General features: G+C 35.1%; 2 protein-coding genes across 3 annotated transcripts in view; one reads left to right on the top strand and one right to left on the bottom strand.

The window, feature by feature from the left end:
- Positions 1 to 24,686, top strand: part of NBEAL1 (neurobeachin like 1) — a 187,267-nt gene that overhangs the window by 809 nt on the left and 161,772 nt on the right. For both annotated transcript variants that reach the window (XM_058708591.1, XM_058708582.1), the window contains exon 2: positions 23,235 to 23,326. In XM_058708591.1, the coding sequence (XP_058564574.1) occupies positions 23,235 to 23,326 (92 nt within the window). The remainder of the gene's footprint in view (positions 1 to 23,234; positions 23,327 to 24,686) is intronic.
- On the bottom strand, positions 17,156 to 17,725 carry LOC131493720 (large ribosomal subunit protein uL22-like). Its single transcript, XM_058698410.1, has one exon. The coding sequence runs from the start codon at positions 17,723 to 17,725 to the stop codon at positions 17,156 to 17,158; it is 570 nt and encodes a 189-aa protein (XP_058554393.1).

The raw sequence follows: 24,686 nt of genomic DNA, 5'->3' as shown, positions 1-24,686 counted from the left end.
AGAGGAGCTACATTACTGCTTTGAAGATACTGGCAAGGGTCAGAGAAACATCTCTAATTTACTGCTTAAGTTACTTTAAGTCTGTGGTGAAGTTCTCAAGTCTCAGGTTCTGTTTCTGCATTATCCCCCTTCAGACTCCTTTTTTATACTTTCAGCTTTTTAAAGAACAAGTTATTCTTTAACAAGTGATCTTAGTTATCTCTAATACTAAATTTTAGAGGTCACCCTGGAATTTTCTTTGACTTCCTGGTTTGGTATTTCTTATAATTAGTGAAGGATATACTTTGAAATATTTGATATGGATTTTTAAAAAAGTTTTGTAGTCTTGTGTAATTTAATGCCAGAAACGTGTTTTTAAAAATAGACCACTCTTCTAATAAAAAAGGAATTGAATTCACCACTTTTGGAAATAGTCACTAACACGCGTCAGCCAAAAATTAAAATGCATTTTAGTATGAGTGGTAGTTTAAAAATGACTTATTTAAAAATACATCAGACATACTAGATTTTACATTTTCAGAATGACAAAAGTTAAATGCGATTACATTGTCTTATTCATTACTTTTTTTGTTTTTAGGTGGAGTTAATGTTTTGTCATTGTGCTTATTCAAAAAATGGTATAGGGGTGCTTGGGCTGGCTTAGTCAGTAGAGCATGGTACTTGTGATCCCAGGGTTGTGAGTTCAAGCTCCACGTTGGGTGCAGACATTATTTAAAAATAAAATCTTTTTAAAAAAGAAAAGATAGTATAATTTGTTGGCATACACAGGCTTATTCTTTATAACTTTTAATATAAATATGAATCCTTACTCTTTTATGAAAATGTTTAAGTAAATAATGAAGACCCTTCATGGTCAAATTTTGAAGCCTATTTTTGGACAGGAAGATAAATCCCATTTTTATGTTTAAGTTCGTTGTGTACTTATTAAGATTTAAACTTTTTCAGCTTTTTTCAAAAATTGTTATTAAAATAATGATTTTATGTTTCATTAGTTCATGTTTAAACTTGTAAGCTAGATGACAATTTTCTTTTCTACAAACACTTTGAATTCAAGCAGTTTCTAAACATACCTCATACATATAACACTTCTGCTCCCTGGTGAGGATGATTGCCAGATACCCAGTTGTTCTCCATACTTCTCTCTAGTCTTAGTGCTCGCTCAAGCATATTGCCCTTCTAACCACGGGATTGTTTTTTTCACCTAACTTTTAAACTCTTTTTTACACCTTTGATGGGCTTTCAGACTACTTCAGGATTCCTCAGATATTCTTTTAGCTCCAACTTAGACTCTTTCTGGGCTTGCAGTTGTGAGGTCTAGTTTTGGCTCTGCTCCTGTTTTGTTTTGTGACCTTGAGCAAGACTTACCTCTTTGGGTCTCACAGTTTCTCATTTTTCACGTAAGAGTATGTGTGTACATATGTATGTGTGTGTACAGCGAGAATGCTTGCCTAATTTACCGTTAAGGTTTTCATTTGTTTTTTTTTTTTTTTACCTCTGAGGGACATGCATTTATTTTGTTGTCCTTCTTACGGATTGTCATATAGACCTTTTTAGTTCATCTTCCTTTTTAAGTTTTTTTAATGGAAGATTTGAAGTGGGCATAGAGAAGATAGTATAGTGAACTCTTTTGTATCTGTCACCCTGCTTCAGTAATTACCACTTCATGTTCAGTAATGTTTCATCTGTAACCTTCCACTACCCCTGAATTATTTAAAAATATATATACATATATTTTTTAATTTTTTTTTTAATGTTTGTTTATTTTTGAGACAGAGAGAGACAGAGCATGAATGGGGGAGGGTCAGAGAGAGAGGGAGACACAGAATCTGAAGCAGGCTCCAGGCTCTGAGTTGTCAGCACAGAGCCCGATGCGGGGCTCAAACTCACGGACCGTGAGATCATGACCTGAGCTGAAGTCGGATGCTTAACCGACTGAGCCACCCAGGCGCCCCATATATATATTTTTTAACATTCGTTTTTGAAAGACAGAGAGAGAGTGTGAGCAGGAGAGAGGCAGAGAAGGAGACACAGAATCCAAAGTAGGCTCCAGGCTGTCAGCACGGAGCCTGATGTGGGGTTTAAACTCACGAACTGCGAGATCATGATCTGAACCGAAGTCAGACGCTTAACCGATTAAACCACCTAGGTGCCCCTAGATATACTTTTAAATATTTATGGATAAGATGATGTTGTCTGGGATTTGCTTTAAAATAATTCAGGGGTAGGGGCACCTGGGTGGCTCAGTTGGTTAAGCGTCCAACTTTGTCTCAGGTCATGATCTTAAGGTTTGGGAGTTTGAGCCCTGCATCAGGCTCTGTGCTGACAGCTTGGAACCTGGAGCCTGCTTTGGATTCTGTGTCTTCCTCTGTCTCTGCCCCTACTCTGCTCACACTTTTCTCTCTCTCTCTCTCTCTCTCTCTCTCTCTCTCAAAAATAAAAATAATAAAAACATTGAAAAAATTTAAAAAAGTGTATCTAGAAAACAACTCTTAAAAACATAAGCACAATACAATAATTAAGTCATCAAATATCTGCACAGTTTAAACTTTTCTGGTAGTATCATGTGTTTTCCTGCTGTTTGACTCAATATTTAAACAAAGGATACACATCATATTTTGTTGAAAATGTCTATTAAATCTTTTAATCTATAGGTTCTCCCTCAGCATACTTTTTATTCCTTCTATTTATTTGTTGAAGAAACCAGGTTTTGACATTAAAGTTTTCCTCAGTCTCAGTTTTGCTGGGTTTAATTCCTTCATTTTAATTAATTGTTTTCTTTTTTCCTGGTATCTGCAAACTGGCAGATATAGAGACTTGGCTGATTCACATTCTGTCTGGTGGGGGGAGGCTAGAAAAATTCATCTGTCTCCACTATCAATGAGTTATACCTACATGTGGTAATTATTTCATTAGGAGTTTACAAAACTGATACTTCAATTCTATCATTTCATTATTAGCAGAACATATATAGAGAAATGTTCCCTCATCAGTTGATGACAGTTCCTTAAAGGGAAGGCAGGCAGGATAGATACTTGATTCTTTCTCTTTGTTTTCAGAATAATGACTTGATTTACTTGCCTCCTCCCAAGTTGATCAGTTGTTTTTCTTGAGTATCAATTTCATCTTTACTAATTAAAATTTAAATATTGTCTACCATTTTTCTGCCCTAGTTGGTGTGTTATCCATATACATATCTGATTAAAAAAGATGTATACATATCTGATTAAAAAAGGTGGCTTCAAAGATTTATGACGGTCAGGTTCCAAGCAGTAAGGTTAGGACATCCTCCATATTTGTCACAGCGCTGACCAGCATACGTATTTTGCAGTGTCTTAGCCATAGATCAATATTAAGGTACTATCCTACTGTTTGTATATAAGGTGATATTTTAAAAGTTGCCACTGAGAATTATAAAAGTTGAGTAGGTGTTTAAATAGGGTTCTATCAGAAATAATGCTTGGATAATACTGCTTAGGCAAAAGAAAAGAGAATGTATAAATATGTTTTGTACATGTTAGTCTGGGTTCAGTTGTAAACCTTAATGCTAATGATTAAAGTCTTTCAAGTACGACTAAAGTAAATTACTGGTTTCAGTTTTTGGCAGATGGCTTCTCACGTATGAAACTTCATATTTGAAAATAATTTGGGTACAAAACTTGGCAGTTTGTTTTTTTAAGCAAACTTTTCAGGTCTAACTTTTCACTTTCTCCTTCTAGGAACACGATTTAATTGCACTGTTAGAAACATGCATCTTCCTACTAGGTTATTTGTTAACCTCGTGTAGTTATTGTATAATATAGGCTGACTGATTTCTGAACACCCAATATTCCTGCTTACTATAGATTCTTTTACCAGCTTATGTAGTCTGAACTTTTCTTGTCTCCAAATGGTCACCCAGAGTCAAGGATTTTATTAACAGTGCATTTCATATAGCTCTTATAAGTTAAACATTAATTTGAACATGTTTAATCACGTATCTGGATTTTAGTTTAGTAGTTAACTACTTGTTGTCTAAGCATATTTTTCTTGTCTGAGTATATTTTTATTAAGTATTGAAGGCAAATTTGATTTGCTTTTTAATATCTAAAGATTTTTAGTTCACACTATCTATAGTAGACATCATGTTATTCCCTGTATCCTTTCACATTGTTTTTTCACATAATGTGTTTATGGTAAGAGAGACAGTGCTGAGAATGATTTTCATCTCTACATCATCCTACATCATCCTTTTTGGAATTCATATATTGCAAATAACGATATGTATGTATCATAAAGTCCATATCTCAACTCCCCTTGGATAGGCATTAAGATATATTTCTGTTCAACATTTAGTGTCTTGGGAATGCTATAGTTGATCACCAGACTATGCAGAAGAAAAACTGAGCCTCTCAAATTGTTTGGTAAGATTAAGTTATTTTTGTTCTGTGTAACAGTGGAAAGTATCAAATACATTAAATCACTAAAAAGATACAGGGTAACTCAAAAGCATCATGACATTTGAAATGTGGCAGTGTGGGTTAAAATTCAAGGTTCATTTTTGTCATTTGCCTTTTTTTGTTTTGTTTTTTGATGCTAATTTTACACTGAAAAATTTTATGAAGCTACAGAATTAGAGCCAAGATTTAGTCCCAATTCTGCATCTGATCTTAAGGAAAAACCTAAAAACAGGTTACATAATTTCTTCTTGTTTTAGTTTTCTCATCTGTCAAGTGGAAAAAAAATAACTGTTTTTTTCATCTGTTTCAAAATTGTTGAGAAAAAAAATGAATTGATTTTATTTAAATGTACTGTAAGGGTAAGAAACATAAAATGTAGTCTTTATTAGTAGTTTTAAGGTACATATATGAGCTCAAGAGTATGTATCATTACTTCCATTTTGCCTTTATTTAAGATAATAATAGAGAATAGTATTCTTACCTTTTTATCTAGTGATGAAGGTATACCCCTCAGTATCTTAATTTTTAATCGTTTTTTTGTTGTTTGTTTTGTTTTTGTTTTTTTTCTTTCAAGCATAGTGCTTAATTATTCCTAATAATAATATGAAACTTTTTTTACTCTAAATCAAGTTTGTTTTGAACCTTGGTGATGCTCCATTTCCTGCTGTTGCCCTTTGTCCTGCTATATCTGGAATATGACTGAAATAGATAGTTTTGCAATGAGCTCAGAGTAAACTTCCTTTTCAGAATAAAAGTTTTGCTTCATAAAGAAAATAGAATATAGAAGTATTTTATTCAGATAAAAAAGCAAATACTTCTTTTTATACATAGATTTGGAAAAAATGAACATAAACTCTTCTAATGAGAAAGTTACAATTTAATTATAATCCTAAATGAACCATTTAGTAAGATGCCTCAATATACATCAACCCTTATAATTAGTCTACATTTAATAAGTCTCCATTATATGCAAAGTATAAAATGGCTTTTAATTTTCTGAGGTTTAATAACGACTTTTAATGTAAGGAAAGTAATGTTTGACCTTAAGCAAAACAGAAAATTGTTAGCAACTCAGTGGTAGTGGTTACCAATTACATGTTTGTTTTAGGAAATGTGAAAGCAAAGAATGAATATTTTATATTAGCAGACATGGAAGTGGCCTTTAGGAAAGGAATATTAATTACTTTTGTGATTTGACTTGAGCTTATGTACTACTATAAAAAGTTTTAAGATGCATGAATGTTTCTTATTCTTTCCTTTTGAATATCAAAATTTAAATTTCCCTGGTAGAAAGTAGAATTGATAGTACTTAAATGTGTAGAAAGGAGCATGAGTGAAAGGTAAAACTCTAAAATAATCCTCAGGGTTTTTTGTTGGCACATTCAGGTTTAATTGGCAATTATTGATGAGTTATATGAACATAAGAGAAGAAGGTCATAGTCAGGGAGTCCTACAGAACATTATCATTTAAGAGAAGGATAGAGGAAGAAGAGTTCGTAAGGAGTTTGAGTGGAAGGACAACCAGGAGTGAGTGGTTGTCTCAAGTAGAGAGCTTTTATAAAGAAGGGAGTAGTCAGTACTGTCATTCAATATGGCAATAAATAAAAGCATTATGGAGCATATATTGGATTTGATATTTAAGAGAGTATTGGTGGCTTTAGCAAAGTAGTTCTTCAACAATGGGGATAAAGATGTTAAAAATACAAATCGCCACGTCATTAATTTTTAAATTAATTTCAACAGGCTTAAAATTACTGCCAAACTGCTGCTATTAAAGTTTGAGAATGTTTACTTTTGACTTTCTTCTCTAGCCAAGGACTTTTATTGGTCTCTGTACCACACTTTGCGTGGCATGATTTTAGAACATCTGAAAATTTTCAGATTGCCAAGATGTCATCTGTAATTTGAAAAATACAGCTCTACAAATTGAGTAGTCACTGATGATCATTTAGTAGCAATGTGAATGTGACCACTGAAATTGAGTACTTAGTTACAAGGTAGTCAACTTTAATATGTTTAAATTAACTTGAAAATTAATAGAAATGAGATCACAAACTTAACAAATTTTTATATGAAACTTACGGACCCAGAACTATTTCTTATAACTCCCAGAGTTCTTGGACCTGTTTCAGAAACATAAGCCTTGATCACTATCTGACATAATGCTGCTACTTTGCCTTTTCTCCATCTTCCTTTCCCTATTGCAAAATTACATGGCAAATTTACTACAAGGGAGTGAAATTTGGAACTAAGAATCTAGTCTATCAAAGTCTGATTTTTTGGTTTCAATTATTCATCTCTCTTCTATATACAAAATCTACTTCATGCCCAGTTTAAGAATTTCAAAAGTCTCATCCAATCATGGTATCAGTTGAAATCCAAGATCTGGCTCAATTCTTGTTTTTATTGATACTGAAACCTGTGACCTCAGAAGATGCTATTGATATGTAGCACCCATAAATCGAATATAGAGTGGTGAAACTGATATGGGAATGCCACAATAAAGACTCTTGAAAAAGAAAGAATGGGAGGCATATAGGTGGTTTTGATCCATAGCAGTTCTGAAAACTGGGCAAATGTTGCCTGGTCCTTTTACCTTCAAAGAAGGAATGTTTCATGATTTGATTCTGGTTGTTTCTTGGGAGTGGCTGCACAGGCTACTGTTCTCTATTGATCTTCGTGCTATACTTTTTCTATCATTCTTTTGGTACATCCAAAGGGCATTGGAGACTGTAGTTTCTTGTGACTGAACAACTCCCTCATCTGGCTTCTTGCATATAGGAAGTCCCTTATAGAAAATGGGGAGTCCACTTTCTAATTCTTCTGCCTTCACTTTTCTCTCGTCTATGTTGTCCAATAATTCCAACATGATGTTCTGTAGTATTTGAAATAAAAGACATACTTGTCTCCTCCCTCACTGTAGTGGGGAAAAGGCTGGATTTTCTATTTGGTTAGCTTCAGACTTTGGGACTGAGATGTGTATGTATAACCTCTTTTACTCATAGATGACATTTATGGTAGATAAATGCTGTTTAACTTTATTCATTTTTAGGTATACTTTTGACATTTCTATTGCAGGTTTGCTCTATTACAATATATTATAAAAGTACTTTTTTGTGTGTGTGTACATGTAAAGATGTGGATGATCAGACTATTCCTGAGTTCCAGAAAAATAGTAAGACTTAGTGTGAAAAGATCATAACTTGCTTTAATCATTGGTAGGTAGTAGTTGCCATATATTTTTATTTTATTTTATTTTATTTTTAATTAAAAAATTTTTTTTTCTTAACATTTATTTATTTTTGAGACAGAGACAGAGCATGAACAGGGGAGGGGCAGAGAGAGAGGGAGACACAGAATCTGAAACAGGCTCTAGGCTCTGAGCTGTCAGCACAGAGCCCGACGCGGGACTCGAACTCACGGACCGTGAGATCATGACCTGAGCCGAAGTCGAACGCTTAACCGACCAAGCCACCCAGGCGCCCAGTAGTTGCCATTTAAAAATTCTCCTTCATTAGAATCATTATGAATCATTTGGAAGCAGGTGCTGCTGCATTTAATTCTCAGTAGTCCTTCATTTTAAAATACGTAAAATACAATGCTTATAGGTCAAATTTAAGTGCCTTGTAGTTTATGAATTTAAGTGTTTGGCCTATCTAACTTGCTTTTCTGTTTACACTCAGAGGCTTTCACAAAAACTTGATTTATTTTGTGAAAATAGAACTTTTTTTCTGACAATTTTATTCTGGTCATTCAAAATTTTTAAGATGTGGGTTACTTTGTAAAATGATTGAAATCTGCCATAATTCCTTTGATGATGTCAGAATTCAGACAATAATTAGCAACACTGATTTCCTCATCTTTTCCTCATCTTTTACTACAAAGAATGGAATTCACTTTATAATATGCCACTTCTCTTTTATTGGGGAAGCTCTGCTTTTACATATATTTGTATGGACTATACTGTCCTTTAATGTTTATTTGTTTTGAGAGAGAGAGAGGGTGGGCAAAGGGTAGAGAGAGAGAATCCCAAGCAGGCTCTTTGCCATCAGCATAGACCCCAGCATGGGCTTAGTTCGAACCATGGATCATGACCTGAGCTGAAATCAAGAGTTGGACACCTAACCCAGGTGCCCCTGGACTATATTGTCTTCTAAAATATTGAAAATAACTTGTTATTACCTATAAGGAGTATCAACATTTTCTTTTATGTTTAGATTCAAGCTCGTACTCACAGTGAACCAGAGGATTAACTGATCCATGCATTTATTTGTCACAAAAGTCATTCAGGCATTTCACAACAGTTTCTTCTGTAAAAAAATGTAGTTTTGGGACACTTGGGTGGCTCAGTTGGTTGTGTCCAACTCTTGATTTGGCTCAGGTCATGATGTCAGTCATGAGATTGAGCCCCACATCAGGCTCCATGCTGGGCATGGAGCCTCCCTAAGATTCTCTCTCTGCCCCTCTCCCCTGCTCATTCTCTCTCTTATATGCACTCTTTCTCTCTCTCAAAAAAAAAAAAATATTAAAAGTAGTTTGTATTGTACATTTAACTACATATAGTCTTTCCTGACATTAAACATTAAACATTTGAGTGGTAGGAGAGATCATTTCTATTTTAATTTATGATATCATTATGAGGTGAATTATACATTTATTGAATAATTTTGACTTAGGATTTTTGTCAAAATATATTTAAGTACAGTTTTATTTTTTTAAATTTTTTTTTTTCAACGTTTTTTAATTTATTTTTGGGACAGAGAGAGACAGAGCATGAACGGGGGAGGGGCAGAGAGAGAGGGAGACACAGAATCGGAAACAGGCTCCAGGCTCTGAGCCATCAGCCCAGAGCCTGACGCGGGGCTCGAACTCACGGACTGCGAGATCGTGACCTGGCTGAAGTCGGACGCTTAACCGACTGCGCCACCCAGGCGCCCCTTAAGTACAGTTTTAAAATTTCAGTTTTCTAGTGAACCTCATTTTAGGGATAAAGAATATGAATTTTCTAATTTATTATGAAAAGTAGTAATGTTTTATGCTGGGATTAAGTTTTTTTTTAATTTAAGATACAAGTTAATTATGGTAAATACAAACATATAGAAAGTAAAAATTTCAGAGATTTTCAGTTAAAGTATTTTATGGATGTGATTGAAAAGTCTGTGTTAATTATATTTACTACTACAAATAATATTAAGATAAGTTTGAAAAACTTCAACCTGACATGAAACTTCAACATTATTTTAAACTTTTAAGCTCCACTTGAAAAGTATCAGTGTTATAGTTAGTTAATACATACATAATGGTAAGCTCTTCTTTTTTAAAGAATTCACTGTAGTCAGGGTCACTTGGCTGGTTCAGTCAGAAGAGCATACGACTCTCAGAGTTGTGAGTTTGAGCCCCATGTTGGGTGTGAGCTTATGTAAAAAACTGAGTTAATTAAAAAAATCTTAAAAAAAAAAATTCAGTTTAGTCCAAATCAACTAGTTACTGGGTACCTGCTGTATGCACATGTTATTTACTGTAATTTTATCCCTTTAAGGGTATATCTTCCTCTTAAATTTTTTTGTTTAATTAATAAACTTTTGGAGCAGTTTTAGATTTATAGCAAAATTAAACAGGAAACTACAGAGAGTTCTTTTGTATTCCTGTGTATGCACAACCTTCCTGGCTGTCGACATCCAGTCACTTGACTGATTTCCCAAAAACACCTGAACCAGAAATTTCTTTATCTACCATGTGTGAAACTTCAAGATGAACACAAAATTAATGCAACAAATCATGTTCTACTTAACATTTCAACATTCCAGATGTTGGCTTTTTCAAGTCTTGCCAGTTTTAACTGTGCATTTTCTATATTATGTTGATCAAACCTGGAACTTCATTAGTTATCTGAATGACTAGGTTTTTTTTGTTGTTGTTTGTTTTGTTTTTTTGTTTTTTAAAGAAATACCTAAAGTAAACTTTGAAACTGTTCTCTCTAGGGATTGGTGTATTTCTAAGCCTACTTTTTATGTAGACCTCTATTTGAATATTGCTTTTTATTTTATGTTAAAATGACTTCCAAATCTTTCAATATATGACAGACTTGCCTTTCTTCAAAATTCTGTATCTTTTATCTGTTTAATTGACTGACTTCATCTGTGGGCCTGCTTTTCCAACTAAAGTCAGTTTTCCACTTAGACTGTAGGCCTTGATGTGAGACCTTAGGGAAAATTGCTTAGAGAAATAGGATTTTGTCAAGATTTTAAAGACTAAATAGTAGTGTAATAGTCACAGAACATGTTCCAAGCACATATACATTATACAAAGGAAAAGTGACCTAATAAAGACAATCCTTTTGGTAGTAAATTAAGCCAGGTTGTTGGACCAACCCTTTTTCTGAAAGTCATTTACAATTCTGAATAAAATTTAAGAAGCATCTTAATGGCATTGAAAAGCTTGCAAGCCGGTAAGGCATTATGAAGCTAAATCTTAGTGAAAGCAGGAACTTAGATACATGGAGAATGGGAGCCACTTTTCCTGGTGAACTTGAGCCTTTGTTTTCATGGTCTTGTGGATGGAAGAAAGCAAAGCCAAGGGGCTAGCTAATCAGAGTGAGAAGTCTAAGATTTTCCCTTATGACTCTCAAAAGTTGTACACCCTTGAGGTAAAGATCAACTGAAAGCCAACCCACCTCACTCTTCCACCTTCACTTTGGGGACTCCAGGGAAAAATGTCTTTGTGTTAAGCAGAGTCAAAAGGTGAAAAGTCCTTGAGATGATGTTCCCACAAGTTGATGCTTTTATGGATTTGCAAATCAGATGTATCCTTTGTTCTAGTTCTAAAAGCCTCAAGTCATGCAGACTAGTCTGGTGCTTGGTAAAAGCAAATGCAGTCCCTTTGGAAGAAGAAACTTTGAGTGCAGATACCAAATATTTTTTCAAATTGCAGGTTAATACTTTAATTCATGATACATGAATCAACCATACCAGGCTCTCGTTGCCTTGAAATTTCTTTCATCTTTTCCAAGGGATTTGGCAGTTACTCCTGTCTTCATTTGCATTAATTGGCATGTGGTAGCTAATTCTTTGGCATGTATTTCTGTTTCCTCTGTTTGAGTGTATCTCCCATTATCAACTTTGTAAAGCACTTAGCGGTTGCCTTGCCATAAAACATAAAATTGTGATTATGTCTACAGTAACGAATAGTTGTATCATTAATGTCAAATTATACCCTGCTGCTCTGTTTTCATGCCTTTTTTGTATACACAGTAACTTCATTTTATTGCCTTATCATAGTATAATTTTTTTTAACATTTTGAATAGCAGTTAAACTCAACATGTAGTACTATGTACACAAATCTAGTAAAAGGTTATCGGTATGAAACACCTGTTACTAGTTTTGCACAGGCATTGACAAATGTCTTAACAGCAGCCTCTCAGCAATTGTAAGATGTATTTAGATTTCAAAGATACCAAAATGTAAAAGAATTTTAGAATCAAATATGATATAAAATGTGAACTTTTAAAAAGAGTTTTAAAAAAAGGAATAGACTGTCTAGAAATTGGAGGGGAAACCCAGTAATTAAAAACCAGTGAATGTGGTTAATATGAGTTTAGACAACCGAAGAGAATTAGAGAATTGGAAGGGGGATCCTAAATACTTTTTGAATATAACCTAGGGGACACCTGGCTGGCTCAGTCGGTTAAGTATCTGACTTCTGCTCAGGTCATGATCTTGAGGTTCCTGAGTTTGAGTCCCATGTCAGGCTCTGTGCTGACAGCTCAGAGCCTGGAGCCAGCTTCAGATTCTGTGTCTCCCTCTCTCTGTGCCCCTCCCTGGCTTGCACTCTTGTCTCTCTCTCTCAAAACTAAATAAACATTCATATATATACATATATATGTATATATATGAATGTTAGTGTGGAAAGGTTTAACATGTTTAATTGGACTCTGTAAAGGAGAGGAGATGAAGAATGAGACAAATGTAGTATTTGAAAAGATTGCAGGTGAGAACATTCCAGGATTAATGAATATCCACTGAATTTCAAACAGCATAAGTAAAAATAACTCCATTCCAAGATACAGCATAGTGAAACCGTAATGGTTTTGCAGAAAACCAGAGAAAGGAAAAAATCTTAAAAGCTGCCAGAGAAAAATTCTCTTTAAAGGGATGACAGATTAATAGCTGATTTTTCAGTAATAATGATGGAAGGGGAAAAGGTCGACATCATTAAAGAAAAAACTTACCAGTCTGTTATTTCCAATCAATGAAATTTTTTCAGAGGAAAGTGAAATAAAGCCATGTTCAGCAAAACAAAACTGTTCAATTAACCAGGAAAATATAACAATTTTAGATTTGTGTATACCCTATAAATAGTCTCAAAGCAAGCATTGACAGAATTACATGGGTAATTCTGAACATTACCAAATTCTGAACCCAAATGAACATATGGGGTTTTTTTTCTATTTGACTTGATTTAGTAGTTTTTTTAAAAACTTCAGTAACTGATAGATTGAATAGACAAAATATCCATAAAGATACAAGATTTAAACAATAGGATTGACAAATTTGATACAAGGGATTTATGTAAAACACCATACCCAACATACATTCCTTTCAAGCACACAAAACACTTACAGAAATGTTACAGGAGACCTTAGAGAAAATTTTAACAAATTTCAAATGATCAAAATAATAGAGTATATTTAACAATGAGAAGGAAGAAATCAATAACAAAATAGATTAAAAAGGAAAATTTGGAGGCCATGAAACACCCTTTTAAATAAACCTTTGATGAAAGAATAATAAAAATTAGAATTTTGGGGGACTGAATGATAAAACTATGCATTTTAGAACTGATAGGAAGCAGCTATACATTACTTAGGAAAATTTATGGCTTTAAATAAATACGTTTTTTAAAAAGGCTAAAAATTAATGAGTTAGACGTTTGAGGTTGCCAACCTTAGAGTCCTCTCCTATGTTGTACCAGGGTTCTCTGGTGACCAATAGAATTTGGCAAAAGTGATGGTATGTCATTTCTGATATTAGAAAAGACACTGTTATTTCCATCTTAGTTACTCTTTGTTTTCTTGGATCATTCACTTGGGAATGCCAACTGCTGTGTCATGAGCAGTCCTATGTAGAGGCCCATTTTGTGAAGTACTGAAGCCTTGCCTGCCACCACATGAATGAGGTTGAAAGTAGTTCTTCCAGGGGAGCCTGGGTGTCTAAATTGGTTAGGCGTCTGACTCGGTTCAGGTCATGATCTTGTGGTTTGTGAGTCTGAGCCTCGAGTTCAGCTCTGTGCTGACAACTCAGAGCCTGGAGCTGGCTTCGGATTCTGTGTCCCTCTCTATCTGCTCCTCCTCACCTCGCGCTCTGTGTCTCTCTCTCAAAAATAGATAAAGATTTAAAGAAACGGTTTTTAAAGAAAGTAGTTCTTCCAGCCCAGTCAAGCTTTGCTATGACTGCAGCCCTATTTGACATCTTCATTATGATGAAGGCTCATGAGAAACTCTGAGCAGGAACCACCCATCTGAGCTGCTTTTGAATTCTTGATCCAAAAAACTGATAAAATATTGTTTAAGCTCCTAAATTTAATTTGTAATGCAAAGATTTATTATTAATATGCCATCCATTTCAAGAAGACAAGAATAAACCCGAACAAAGTAGAGTGAGGCAAATTGTAAAGTTATTTTTAATATGAAAATTCTCATTTATTATGTTTATTTTTTTATATATTGCAGGAAATAATATGCATATAAGAAGGCTGACATAAAAAGGGGTGTATTTAAATTTTTTTAAGTTTATTTATTTTGAAAGAGAGAGCACACATGTGAGCATGGGAGGGGGAGAGAGAATCCCAAGTAGACTCTGCACGGTCAGCATGGAGCCCGATGTGGAGCATGAACCCTTGAACCGTGAGATCACGACCTGAGCTGAAATCAAGAGTCAAATGCCTAACCAACTGAGCCATCCAGGTGCCCAGGAGTACGTTTAATTTTGATAAATCATTATCTATTATATAACATCTTGGGATGAATGGCATAAACATAATGTGTAAATGGATATAGTCTTACTTAGGAACGTGGAAATGAGATTAATAGCAGTTTCTTTTGCAAATCTTTCTAGTAGTAATGGTGATACAAGGAAATTAGGAGGTTTATTATAAAAAAATTACTCATAAAATACTAGATCTAGAAAATGATGATCAGATGTACCTTCTGAAGGACATACATAGCAACACCTATGTAGTATTTTTTGCCAAAAAAAAAAGAATCTAAATTTGATAGTTTCTAGATCTACTAATGAATTGGAAATATAGAGGGCCGAGGAACATGTCAAATGACCTAAGAATAAGCAGTCAGCAAAGTCCTAATGTGAGAAATACTATTTCACAAATGACCCAGTGTCTTCAACCAATAAATTAGGCCAAAAGTAAATGTAATGGAAACCCATAGGTTTAAATAGAGCTAAAAATACACCAACCAAATGCAATTTGTGAACTTTATTTGGGTCCTGATCTTATCAGACTGTTAAAAAAAGAATATTTGTAAGCAAATCAGGAAAACTTGAACAGTAACTGATATAAAGGAGCTGCTAATTTTTTCAGATGTGATAATATTTCATATTTTTTAAAAATTCCTTTTAGGAATATGTTTTGAAATGTAGATGAAATGATGTGTTTGTTTCAAAATGATCTAGTTGAGAATGGGGATACAGGTGAAAGATTATTGTTCATGCATGATTTGATAATTAAAGCTAAGTCATTACACAATTCTCTCTACTTCTAAGTATGTTTGAACTTTTGTTTAATAAAATTTTTTTAGAAATTAATGAAATAATACATGTAATGGAAAAGATCAACCAAATAAGTTGTGTCTTTGATAAAACTAATGAGTCAGGAATATAAGGTTCATGGTTATATAGTTCTTAAAAATTTCACATTATAACTACCACTTCCAATGCCATTCACAAGGCATATTTCATCTTTTTAAAAAAAGCTTTGTCTAATCTTTATTTATTTTTTGAGAGAGAGACAGAATATGAACAGGGGAGAAGCAGAGAGTGAGGGAGATGCAGAATCTGAAGCAGGCTCCAGATCCTGAGCTGTCAGCACACAGCCCGACGTGGGGCTCGAACTCATGAACCATGAGATCGTGACCTGAGCCGAAGTCGGATGCTCAACCGACTGAGCCACCCAGGCGCCCCAAGGCATATTTCATCTTAAAGATAATATGTTGTTAAAAATCGTGTTTAATTTTGCTTAACTAGTGCTTCTCAAACTTGATTAAGCACAGCCATCTTTGGTTTTCTCCTTTTTGTCTAACTTCACATTATATTTTCCATCATAGTGAACAGTGTTCCTAAGTACTTGCTCAGGAAATTCTGACTTCTCCAGTTTTATTTATTTAACAGAACTAGGTATTGTACATCTTTGATAATATCTTGCTGTTTTCTATCTGGAATTCCCTCCTTGAGTATATCTGCTTATAATCTGTGAAAAACTTTTGAGTGGTTCTGCTACTCAGTTACTTACAATTTTGAGGGTCCATAACTCCCTTTTTATTATTTCAGTACTTTTTATAACTGTGTCACTTCTTGTGCTATTTTTCATTTATTTGTTTATGCCTCTTTTCTATGGAACAGTGAGCACTTTGAGGATAAGATTACGTATTTTTTTGAGGTACAATTGATTTAAGATTATGTTTTACTTGTGATAGCCATAGAGTCTAGTACTGTTAATTAGTTGGTATGTATTTATTAAATGTATTTTGAGGTAGCTAGGTTCTGTCAGAAAAACTTGACGGATGGCCTGAAAGATGAATTACCATTAATGTTTCTTTGTGTGGGGGTGGTGGGGGCGCCTGGGTGGCTCAGTTGGTTAAATGTCCAACTTCAGTTCAGGTCATGATCTTGTGGTCTGTGAGTTCGAACCCCGCATCGGGCTCTGGGGTGACATCCCAGAGCCTGGAGCCTGCTTCAGATTCTGTGTTGCCCTCTCTCTCTTCCCCTCTCCCACTCACTCTCTGTCTCTCTCTGTCTCTCAAAAATGAATAAACATTAAAAAAAATAAAAGTAATGATTCTTTTGGAGGGCAGGATTTATCTTCTTTTGGTAGGATGTTAGAAACTATATTATAAATGTAACTGATTGAAGTGAACTTTTACAATGCAACTCATGCAAGTTGGAAGCTTCACAGTATTGGTTAAAATATGTATATGCATTTAAAAGTTTATGGTTTTATTTATTTATTTTTATGTATTTAATTAATTAATTTTTTTTTTTAAATTTTTTTTTTCAACGTTTTTTATTTATTTTTGGGACAGAGCGAGACAGAGCATGAACGGGGGAGGGGCAGAGAGAGAGGGAGACACAGAATCTGAAACAGGCTCCAGGCTCCGAGCCATCAGCCCAGAGCCTGACGCAGGGCTCGAACTCACGGACCGCGAGATCGTGACCTGGCTGAAGTCGGACGCTTAACCGACTGCGCCACCCAGGCGCCCCTAATTAATTAATTTTTAATTAATTTATTTTTATTTAGTTAATCAGTTAATTAAATTAAATTTATTTTTTTAAAACATGTTTATGAACCAAAATTAGTGGCACAGTGCTAACAGAATAATCTGTTTCTAATTCTAATCAGAAGAAAACCTATTTGATCCATTTTGTGAGGATTCTTGAAATATGTTTAATAATAAAGACAACCAGTGTTCTGTTTTTACTTTTATTTGCATTTATTTGTTGCATAATTTACTCTTGGCCATAAGTTTTTGTTTCTTCAGTTTCTTCTGCCATATATTTTTCTTCTGTGCAACTTCCTCTTCTGGTTTAGGAACAATCTGCTCTTTTTCAGTAAGGATCATCTCAATGTGGCAGGGAGAGCTTATGTATGGGTTAATCCGACCATGAGCCCTGTAAGTTCTATGCCGCATTTTGGAGGCTTTGTTCACCTGGATGTGCTCAGTGACCAGAGAATCTACATTTAAACCCTTAAGTTCAGCATTACTCTCTGCATTTTTAAGCATGTGCAGTAAAAATTCAGCACTCTTTTTGGGCCAGCGACTCTGTGTCCAGCCCCACTGTTTGGCCTGGGCACATCTACCAACTCCACCATTGTAGCGTTGGAATGGCACCCATTGCTTCTGCAAAGTGACAGCTTTCAGATACTTGGTGGCTTTTTGGATATGCATACCGTAGATGGCCTGGGCAGTTTCACATGTATTCTTGAAGTGAACACGAAGATTTGAACCTCTTGATTTACATGAATTTGTGGTCTTTTCCGGGTCATGTGAATAGCTAACCATTTTCAGAGATCACCTTGGGCCACTTACAGGAAGAACAAAAGTTTATAGTTTTAAAAGTTGAAAGAATACTACAACCCAAATATCCTTGCATGAAGGAAGTAAGGTATTCCCTTATTCTTACCTGTACTTACCCCTTAAGAACTAGGTGAAATTGTATGGGTCTCTCTTTTTTTTTCTAATTTTTTTATGTTTATTTTATTTTTGAGAGACAGTGCAAGTGGGGGAGAGGCAGAGAGAGAGAGAGAGGGGTACAGAGGATCTGAAGCGGGCTCTGTGCTGACAACAGAGAGCCCTATGTGGGGCTTGAACTCATAATGGTGAGATCATGACCTGAGCTGAAGTTGGATGCTTAACGAACTCAGCCACCCAGATGCCCCTGTATGGGTCTTTTAATTCCCTTTCCTACTAAAGCATCCCCACAGGAGAGTGGATCTTAAGATGTAATTTAAGTAATCGCATTTGTCTAGTGGCCACCCTATTGGACAGCACATCTGTCTCTCAGTGTTTAAACCTCATGCTGTGGTAATGGGGAGCCATCGAAAGTATTTGAACAGGAGAGAAGAAATGACTAGATTTAAATTTAACAAATCCCATTAGTAGCTGTGTATAGGGAGGAGAAATTGAAGCTATAAAGACTAGTACATAGGGGGTGTATAGCTCAGTGGTAGAGCATTTGACCGCAAACACTAGTATATAACTACATAACAGTTCAAATGAAGGACTATCTTAAACAATGGCAGATGGTCAGACAAATGTTTGCAAAATCAAAGGTGATTTTGTAATTATTTCATAACTACTTATTACATTGGATTATGACCAGCTTGATAGCAGAGTCTGTATCTTAATGGTAACAAACATTTTGAGTAATTGCTAAATGGCAGGCATTGTTGAATGCTTTACATATATTATCTCATTTAGTGCCTTCAGCACTCTATGAGGTAGGAAATATAGATGAAGAATGGATCAGAGAGATGAAGTAACCTGCCTAAAGTCACACAGCCCATAAATACAAATATTTGATAGGAAAAGAATACAATTAAAATCATTAGGCAAGGGGCATCATGAAATATTTAAATGTGTTGCCCAGAATATTCCTGTTTTATGTGAGTTTCCTAGTTTTTGGCACATCGTAGGTTATAAAAATAATATTAATACTTGAGCATATACTTTTGCTAGGCATTGTTCTAAGCCCTTGAAATAGATTATTTAATTTTCACAAAGATACTATCAGACTCATTTTTATAGAGGATAAAATTGATGTGCAAACATAGGATAACTTGTTTAAGAAAGTAGCAGGGCAGGTATTAAGAGTCTACATAATTGGACCCCAGTGTTCCTGCAGTATATAATACATTTGTGGGTTGTATTTAATTAATGTACAAATGGAGAGAGAGACCATACTGTGGTGTTTCAGTATGCCAAACTCTTAACCATGAAAGTGACTAAGCTTGAAAATTTAATTAATACGGTTTCTGGGTGTGTGGAGATCTTTCTTTTTATGGTTTTTGGCAGTAAAATGTAGATTCTGTAAGAATTTTGTCAGGCTGTGTGGAATGTGGCTGTATTATGTGTTAAATTGTTTATGGCCCTGAGTTTACTGACCCCAACTCTTTTCCTCTTATTTGCTCACTAAAGTAGTGCTTATAATTCAAAGACAGTATAGTGTAGGGGAAGGAGCACAGTTGGAGTCATATATCTTGCACTTTAATCCCAGCACTATCAATTACTAGCTGTATGACTGTAGACAAGTTATATATTCTAGAACATCCCTTTTCTACAGAATGGGGAAATGAAACCTCTGGATAGGTTTAAGGAGTAAATGGGATGATACATATTTTTTTAAAATACCTGCTGTAGTACTGAGCACATGGCATGTGCTCAAAAAACTGTAACTGCCTTACTTTTACTAAACAAAACATATTCAGATTTAAGTACCATTTCTTTCCTTATGATTGTTCAAATTCCTAGAAGAACTCTGTACCTGACAACCAATTGGTAACCCTGACCTTTAGACTTTGAACCAGATATTGTAGAGTTCCTAAGTAAACTATGAGGAGAAATGCATGAATTCTTTATGGTGTTATGAGACTGTTTTGTATTGAACTTTTACAGAAAGATAATCCTATGCTTTATTAAAAGCAACAATGGTAAGGAAAACTCCACCTACTTGTATTTCTGGAATCCTTTCCTGAATGGATAAATGAGTAAATGAATAAATGAATAATGTGCTAGTTGAAAATGAAAATAACAAGTATTGGAACCCTTGAGAAAATTTCTCATATGAGGTAGTTCTTTTTCTGAGATATTTCCATTTTCTTTCTCAGTCATCATGTAGATAGTGGCAATTCATGATCTGATTTTGGAACAGTATATAAATAGAAAAAACAAATACACAAAAGGTCAGCAGTCTCTGCATATTCTGGGAACATTCTTTTAGCAATTCTGATTTGTAGTGTAATGCTTTTATTTTAGGGAAATAAATTACTTGAGTTCCCTTTATCCAAGAGCACTGCCTAACTAATAATATTTAATGACTAAGTAGGACTTCTGAGTATCATTGAAATTTACTGCAGTAAAGAAGTATTGAGAAGAAGGAAATAAATCTGAGCATCATTTTTAATGATGCAGTGTATATTTAATGACATTTCTGAAGAATCCTTTTTTCTTTAAATAAACTTTGAGATATAACTTACAGACCATAAAATGCACAAATTTTAAGTGTCAGATTTCATGTTTTGATATAAACAAACATTTGTGTAACCACTATATAAGAGAACATTTCTATCACTTAGGAAAGTTCCCTTTGTGTCCCTTTGTAGTCCTCCAAAGGACAGCCAGCCAGTGATCTAATTTCTGTCACCATAGTCTGCTCTAGAAGTTTGTATAAATGAAATCCTACAGTGTCTAAACTTTAATGCCTGGTATTTCTTGCTCAATATGTTTTTGAAAAATTTTAGATCTTTTTTTAATGTTTATTTATTTGTTTTGAGAGTGCGAGTGCATGAGTAGGGGAGGGACACAGAGAGAGGGAGAGAGAGAATCCCAAGCAGGCTCTGCACTGTCAGCACAAAGCCCAAGGTGGGGCTCAAACTCACGAAACCATGAGATCATGACCTGAACTGAAATCAAGAGTGAGAGGCCTTAACCGACTGAGCCACCCAGGTGCCCCTGTTCTTGAAATTTCTATTTGTTGTTGTATCAATGGGTCTATTAAGTGTTATTCCTGAATAGCATTCCACTGTATGAATATACCACGATTTCTTTGTCAGTTAACTGGTTGATGGAATTTTGGGTTGTTTCTAGCTTTTGCCTATTAAAAATAAATCTGTGAATATTTTTGTATGTTTTTGTAGTTATATATATTTTTTCTCTCAAGGAGGGGCTGTGTGGTATGTCTGTGTTTAATTTTAAAAGAAACTTCCTATTTTCTAAATGATTACACCATTTTATACTGCTACCAGAAGTGTGAGTTCTAGTTGCTCCACATCTCCAACACTTGGTGTGGTCAGACTTTTTAGTTTTAGCCATTCTAGTGGGTGTGTAATAGGTATTCCATTTGATTTTTATTTGCTTTTCTCTGGATAACTAATGTTGTTGATCATGCTTTCTTACACTATTTGGTCATTTATGTATTCCCTTTTGTAAAGTGTCCGACCATTGTTGAGTTGCTGTCTTTTTAGTATTGATTTTTAGGAGTTCTTTATATATTCTTGGTGTAAGTCCTTTGTTAAGTGTATGTATTAAGAATATTTTCAGCTCATGTATGGCTAGCCTTTTCATCGTCTTAATGGTGTCTTTTGCTGAATAGATGTTTTTAATTTTGATTACGAGTTATTTATTTATTTAATTTATTTTTGGTTTGTGATTTTTTTTGTGGCCTAGCCAAGAAATCTTTGTCTACCCAAAGTTGCAAAGGTACTCCCCCTATATTTTCTTCTAGAAGAGTTTAGTTTTAGTTTTTATGTTTAGGTTAATGGTGTATCTCTGATTTTATTTTATTTATGTATTTTGTATTTCTCATTAATTCATGAACAAATATTTATTGAGCACCTGGTCAGTGCCAGGCATTGTTTAAGCACTTGGTATCCATTAGTAAACAAAAAGAAGTTGCTCATGGTAAGCCCTTAGAAAGGCCTTGCACTTGTGAAGCCTACATTTTAGGGGAAATGACAGACAATAAATTAATAAGTAAATAATATGTTACGGTAGAAGGTGAGAAAGCACCACAGGCTGGGGAAACACAATAGTGTCAGGTAAAGGTTAGTAAGAAGATTTGCAGTTTTAAGAAAGGGTAAAAGTAAGCTTTCTTGAGAATGCCATTTAAGGAATGACTTGAAGAAGATGAGGGAGTTAGCCATTCATCTATTTGGGGGAAGAGGCTTCTGGGTAGAGAAAACAACTATTAAAAGACCATAAGGTGGGAGTATGTCTGGCATGTCCCAGTAACAGCCAGGGACATGAAGTAGAGGGTGATAGTGGATAAGATCACAGAGATACGGGAGGGAAAATTGTTTAGAATCTTATGGGACATTGTTAAGAGTATAGCTCTTTGTGTGAGTTACATGGGAAGTCATTTGAGGGTTCACTATACTTAAAAGACATTTTATTTATTTTTCTTTTTTAATATAATTTATTGTCAAATTGGCTTCCATATAACACCCAGTGCTCATCCCAACAAGTGCCCTCCTCAAAGCCCATCACCCACTTTCCCCTCTTCCCCACCCCCCATCAACCCTCAGTTCTCTGTATTTAAGAGTCTCTTATGGTTTGTCTCCTTCCCTCTCTGTAACTGTTTTGCCCGTTCCCTTCCCCCATGATCTTCTGTTAAGTTTCTCAAGATCCACATATGAGCGAAAACATTTGGTATCTTTCTCTGACTGACTTATTTCACTAGGCATAATACCCTCCATTTCCATCCATGTTGCTGCAAATGGCCAAATTTCATTCTTTTTCATTGCCAAAGTAGTATTCCATTGTATATTTAAACCACATCTTCTTTATCCATTCATCAGTTGGTGGACATTTAGGCTCTTTCCATAATTTGGCTGTTGTTGAAAGTGCTACAATAAACATTGGGGTACATGTGCCCCTATGCATCAGCACTCCTGTATTCCTTAGGTAAATTCCTAGCAGTGCTATTGCTGGGTCATAGGGTAGTTCTATTTTTAATTTTTTGAGGAACCTCCACACTGTTTTCCAGAGCGGCTGTACCAGTTTGCATTCCCACCAACAGTGCAAGGGGGTTTCCGTTCTCTCAGCGTCTATAGTCTCCTGATTTGTTCATTTTAGCCACTGTGACCGGTATGAGGTGGTATCTCAGTGTGGCTTTGATTTGTATTTTCCATTAAAAGACATTTAAAACCACACTTATGTTTTCCTGAATATCACTCAAGAGATTTCATATTATTGTTTCTTCAGATTTGTCACTTCATACCTGCTTAATAGGAATGAAAGCATGTTTTTTTTTCCTGACACGTACATATATTTAATATTGTTTTTCTTATTCCAGAAAGACCCGGATTATCTGAAGCTATGGTTGGACAATTTTGTTTCTAGCTATGAACAATTCTTAGATGTTGACTTTGAAAAGCTGCCTACCAGGTATGTAGAAACAGTGCCCTCCTTAATGCCTATTGCCCATTTAGCCCACCCCCACACCCAGTACCATACCAGCAACCCTCAATTTGTTCTTTGTATTTAAGAGTCTCTATGGTCTGTCTCCTTCTCTATTTTTATCTTATTTTTGCTTCCCTTTCCATATGTTCATCTGTTCAGTTTCTTAAATTCTTCGTATGAGTGAATTCATGATATTTGTTTTTCTCTGACTGATGAACGCACTATGCTTACCAGTATGGTTTTATTATAGAGGCCTTAGAAAATAACGTGGAAGAGGCGAAGTTTTCAAAGCTGGATTTAAATATCATAAAATGGGAGAAAAATTCAAATTTTGTGGAAAAGTGAAAGTATAAGATCACTTCCCAGGTGAAGTTTTTACTGTATATGAAACCATCTTGAAGACCTTGTAGATGTTAGGTAAGAGAGGTCAGGTTGGCTAGGGTAAAAAGCTGGAGAAATGAGGAGGCACTAGACACTTCTAGCCACAAAAGGAACTCCATTTTATACATATATTGATATGGAAGGGGAGAAATGGGTGGTGGTTGACGATGAGAAAGAGTATCGAGAGAATTAAAAATCTTCAAGGAGGAAAGTGTAGTTTGGGGATGGACATACGCAGTAAGAGGATGGGCATGGGTGAGTAGAGTCTGGAGAATCAGGAGCCAGATCATGAAATGCCATGCATGCATTGCTAATGGACTTTGATTTTTTGTTATGGAAGATATGAGGCTCTACTATTTTCTGCATGAGATTGTCATAATCAAGTTTGTTTTTTAAAAGTCCCTTTGGTAGCAGTAGGAGGTTGAATTGGAAAGAATTGAGACTGAAGACAGGGAAGCCCAGTTAAGAGGCAATTTTAATAATTCAGAGAAGAAATCATTAGAGCTTTAGACCAAGGCACTGAACTTAAAAGATGTGCTTAATGCTCAGAAAGCACTAGTGCTTCATTATTTATAAGTATCGTTTCAGAGTTCTGTATTAGACTATTTATAACAGGTTTTAAATGTTGAAAAATGTTAAATCTTGAGCTCAAAATAATATTACATATTATTGATTTCTACTCTTCAAAGAGTATTTTTATAGTTTGTGCTTAGAAGTGCTTTTATTTAATAATTTGCAGCTCACATTAAAACATGAGCCTAACAGGGCACCTGGGTTGCTCAGTTGTTTAAGTGTCCAACTCCTGATTTTGGCTTAGGTCATGATCTCACAGTTTGTGAGATTGAGTCCTGCATCGGGCTCTGCACTGACAGCTCAGAGCCTGCTTGGGATTCTCTCTCTCCCTCTCTGCCTCTCCCCTGCTTGCATGTACATGTTCCCTCCCTCCCTCCCTCCCTTCCTTCCC

Source organism: Neofelis nebulosa, chromosome 2 (assembly GCF_028018385.1).
Source record: "Neofelis nebulosa isolate mNeoNeb1 chromosome 2, mNeoNeb1.pri, whole genome shotgun sequence".
NCBI lineage: Eukaryota > Metazoa > Chordata > Mammalia > Carnivora > Felidae > Neofelis > Neofelis nebulosa.
Note: the sequence above shows the minus strand (reverse complement) of the source record. Positions and strands in the feature narration are given on the sequence as shown.

Coding starts and splice junctions, on each gene's coding strand:
- LOC131493720 (XM_058698410.1), bottom strand. CDS start 17,725: ATGGTTAGCTATTCACATGACCCGGAAAAGACCACAAATTCATGTAAA.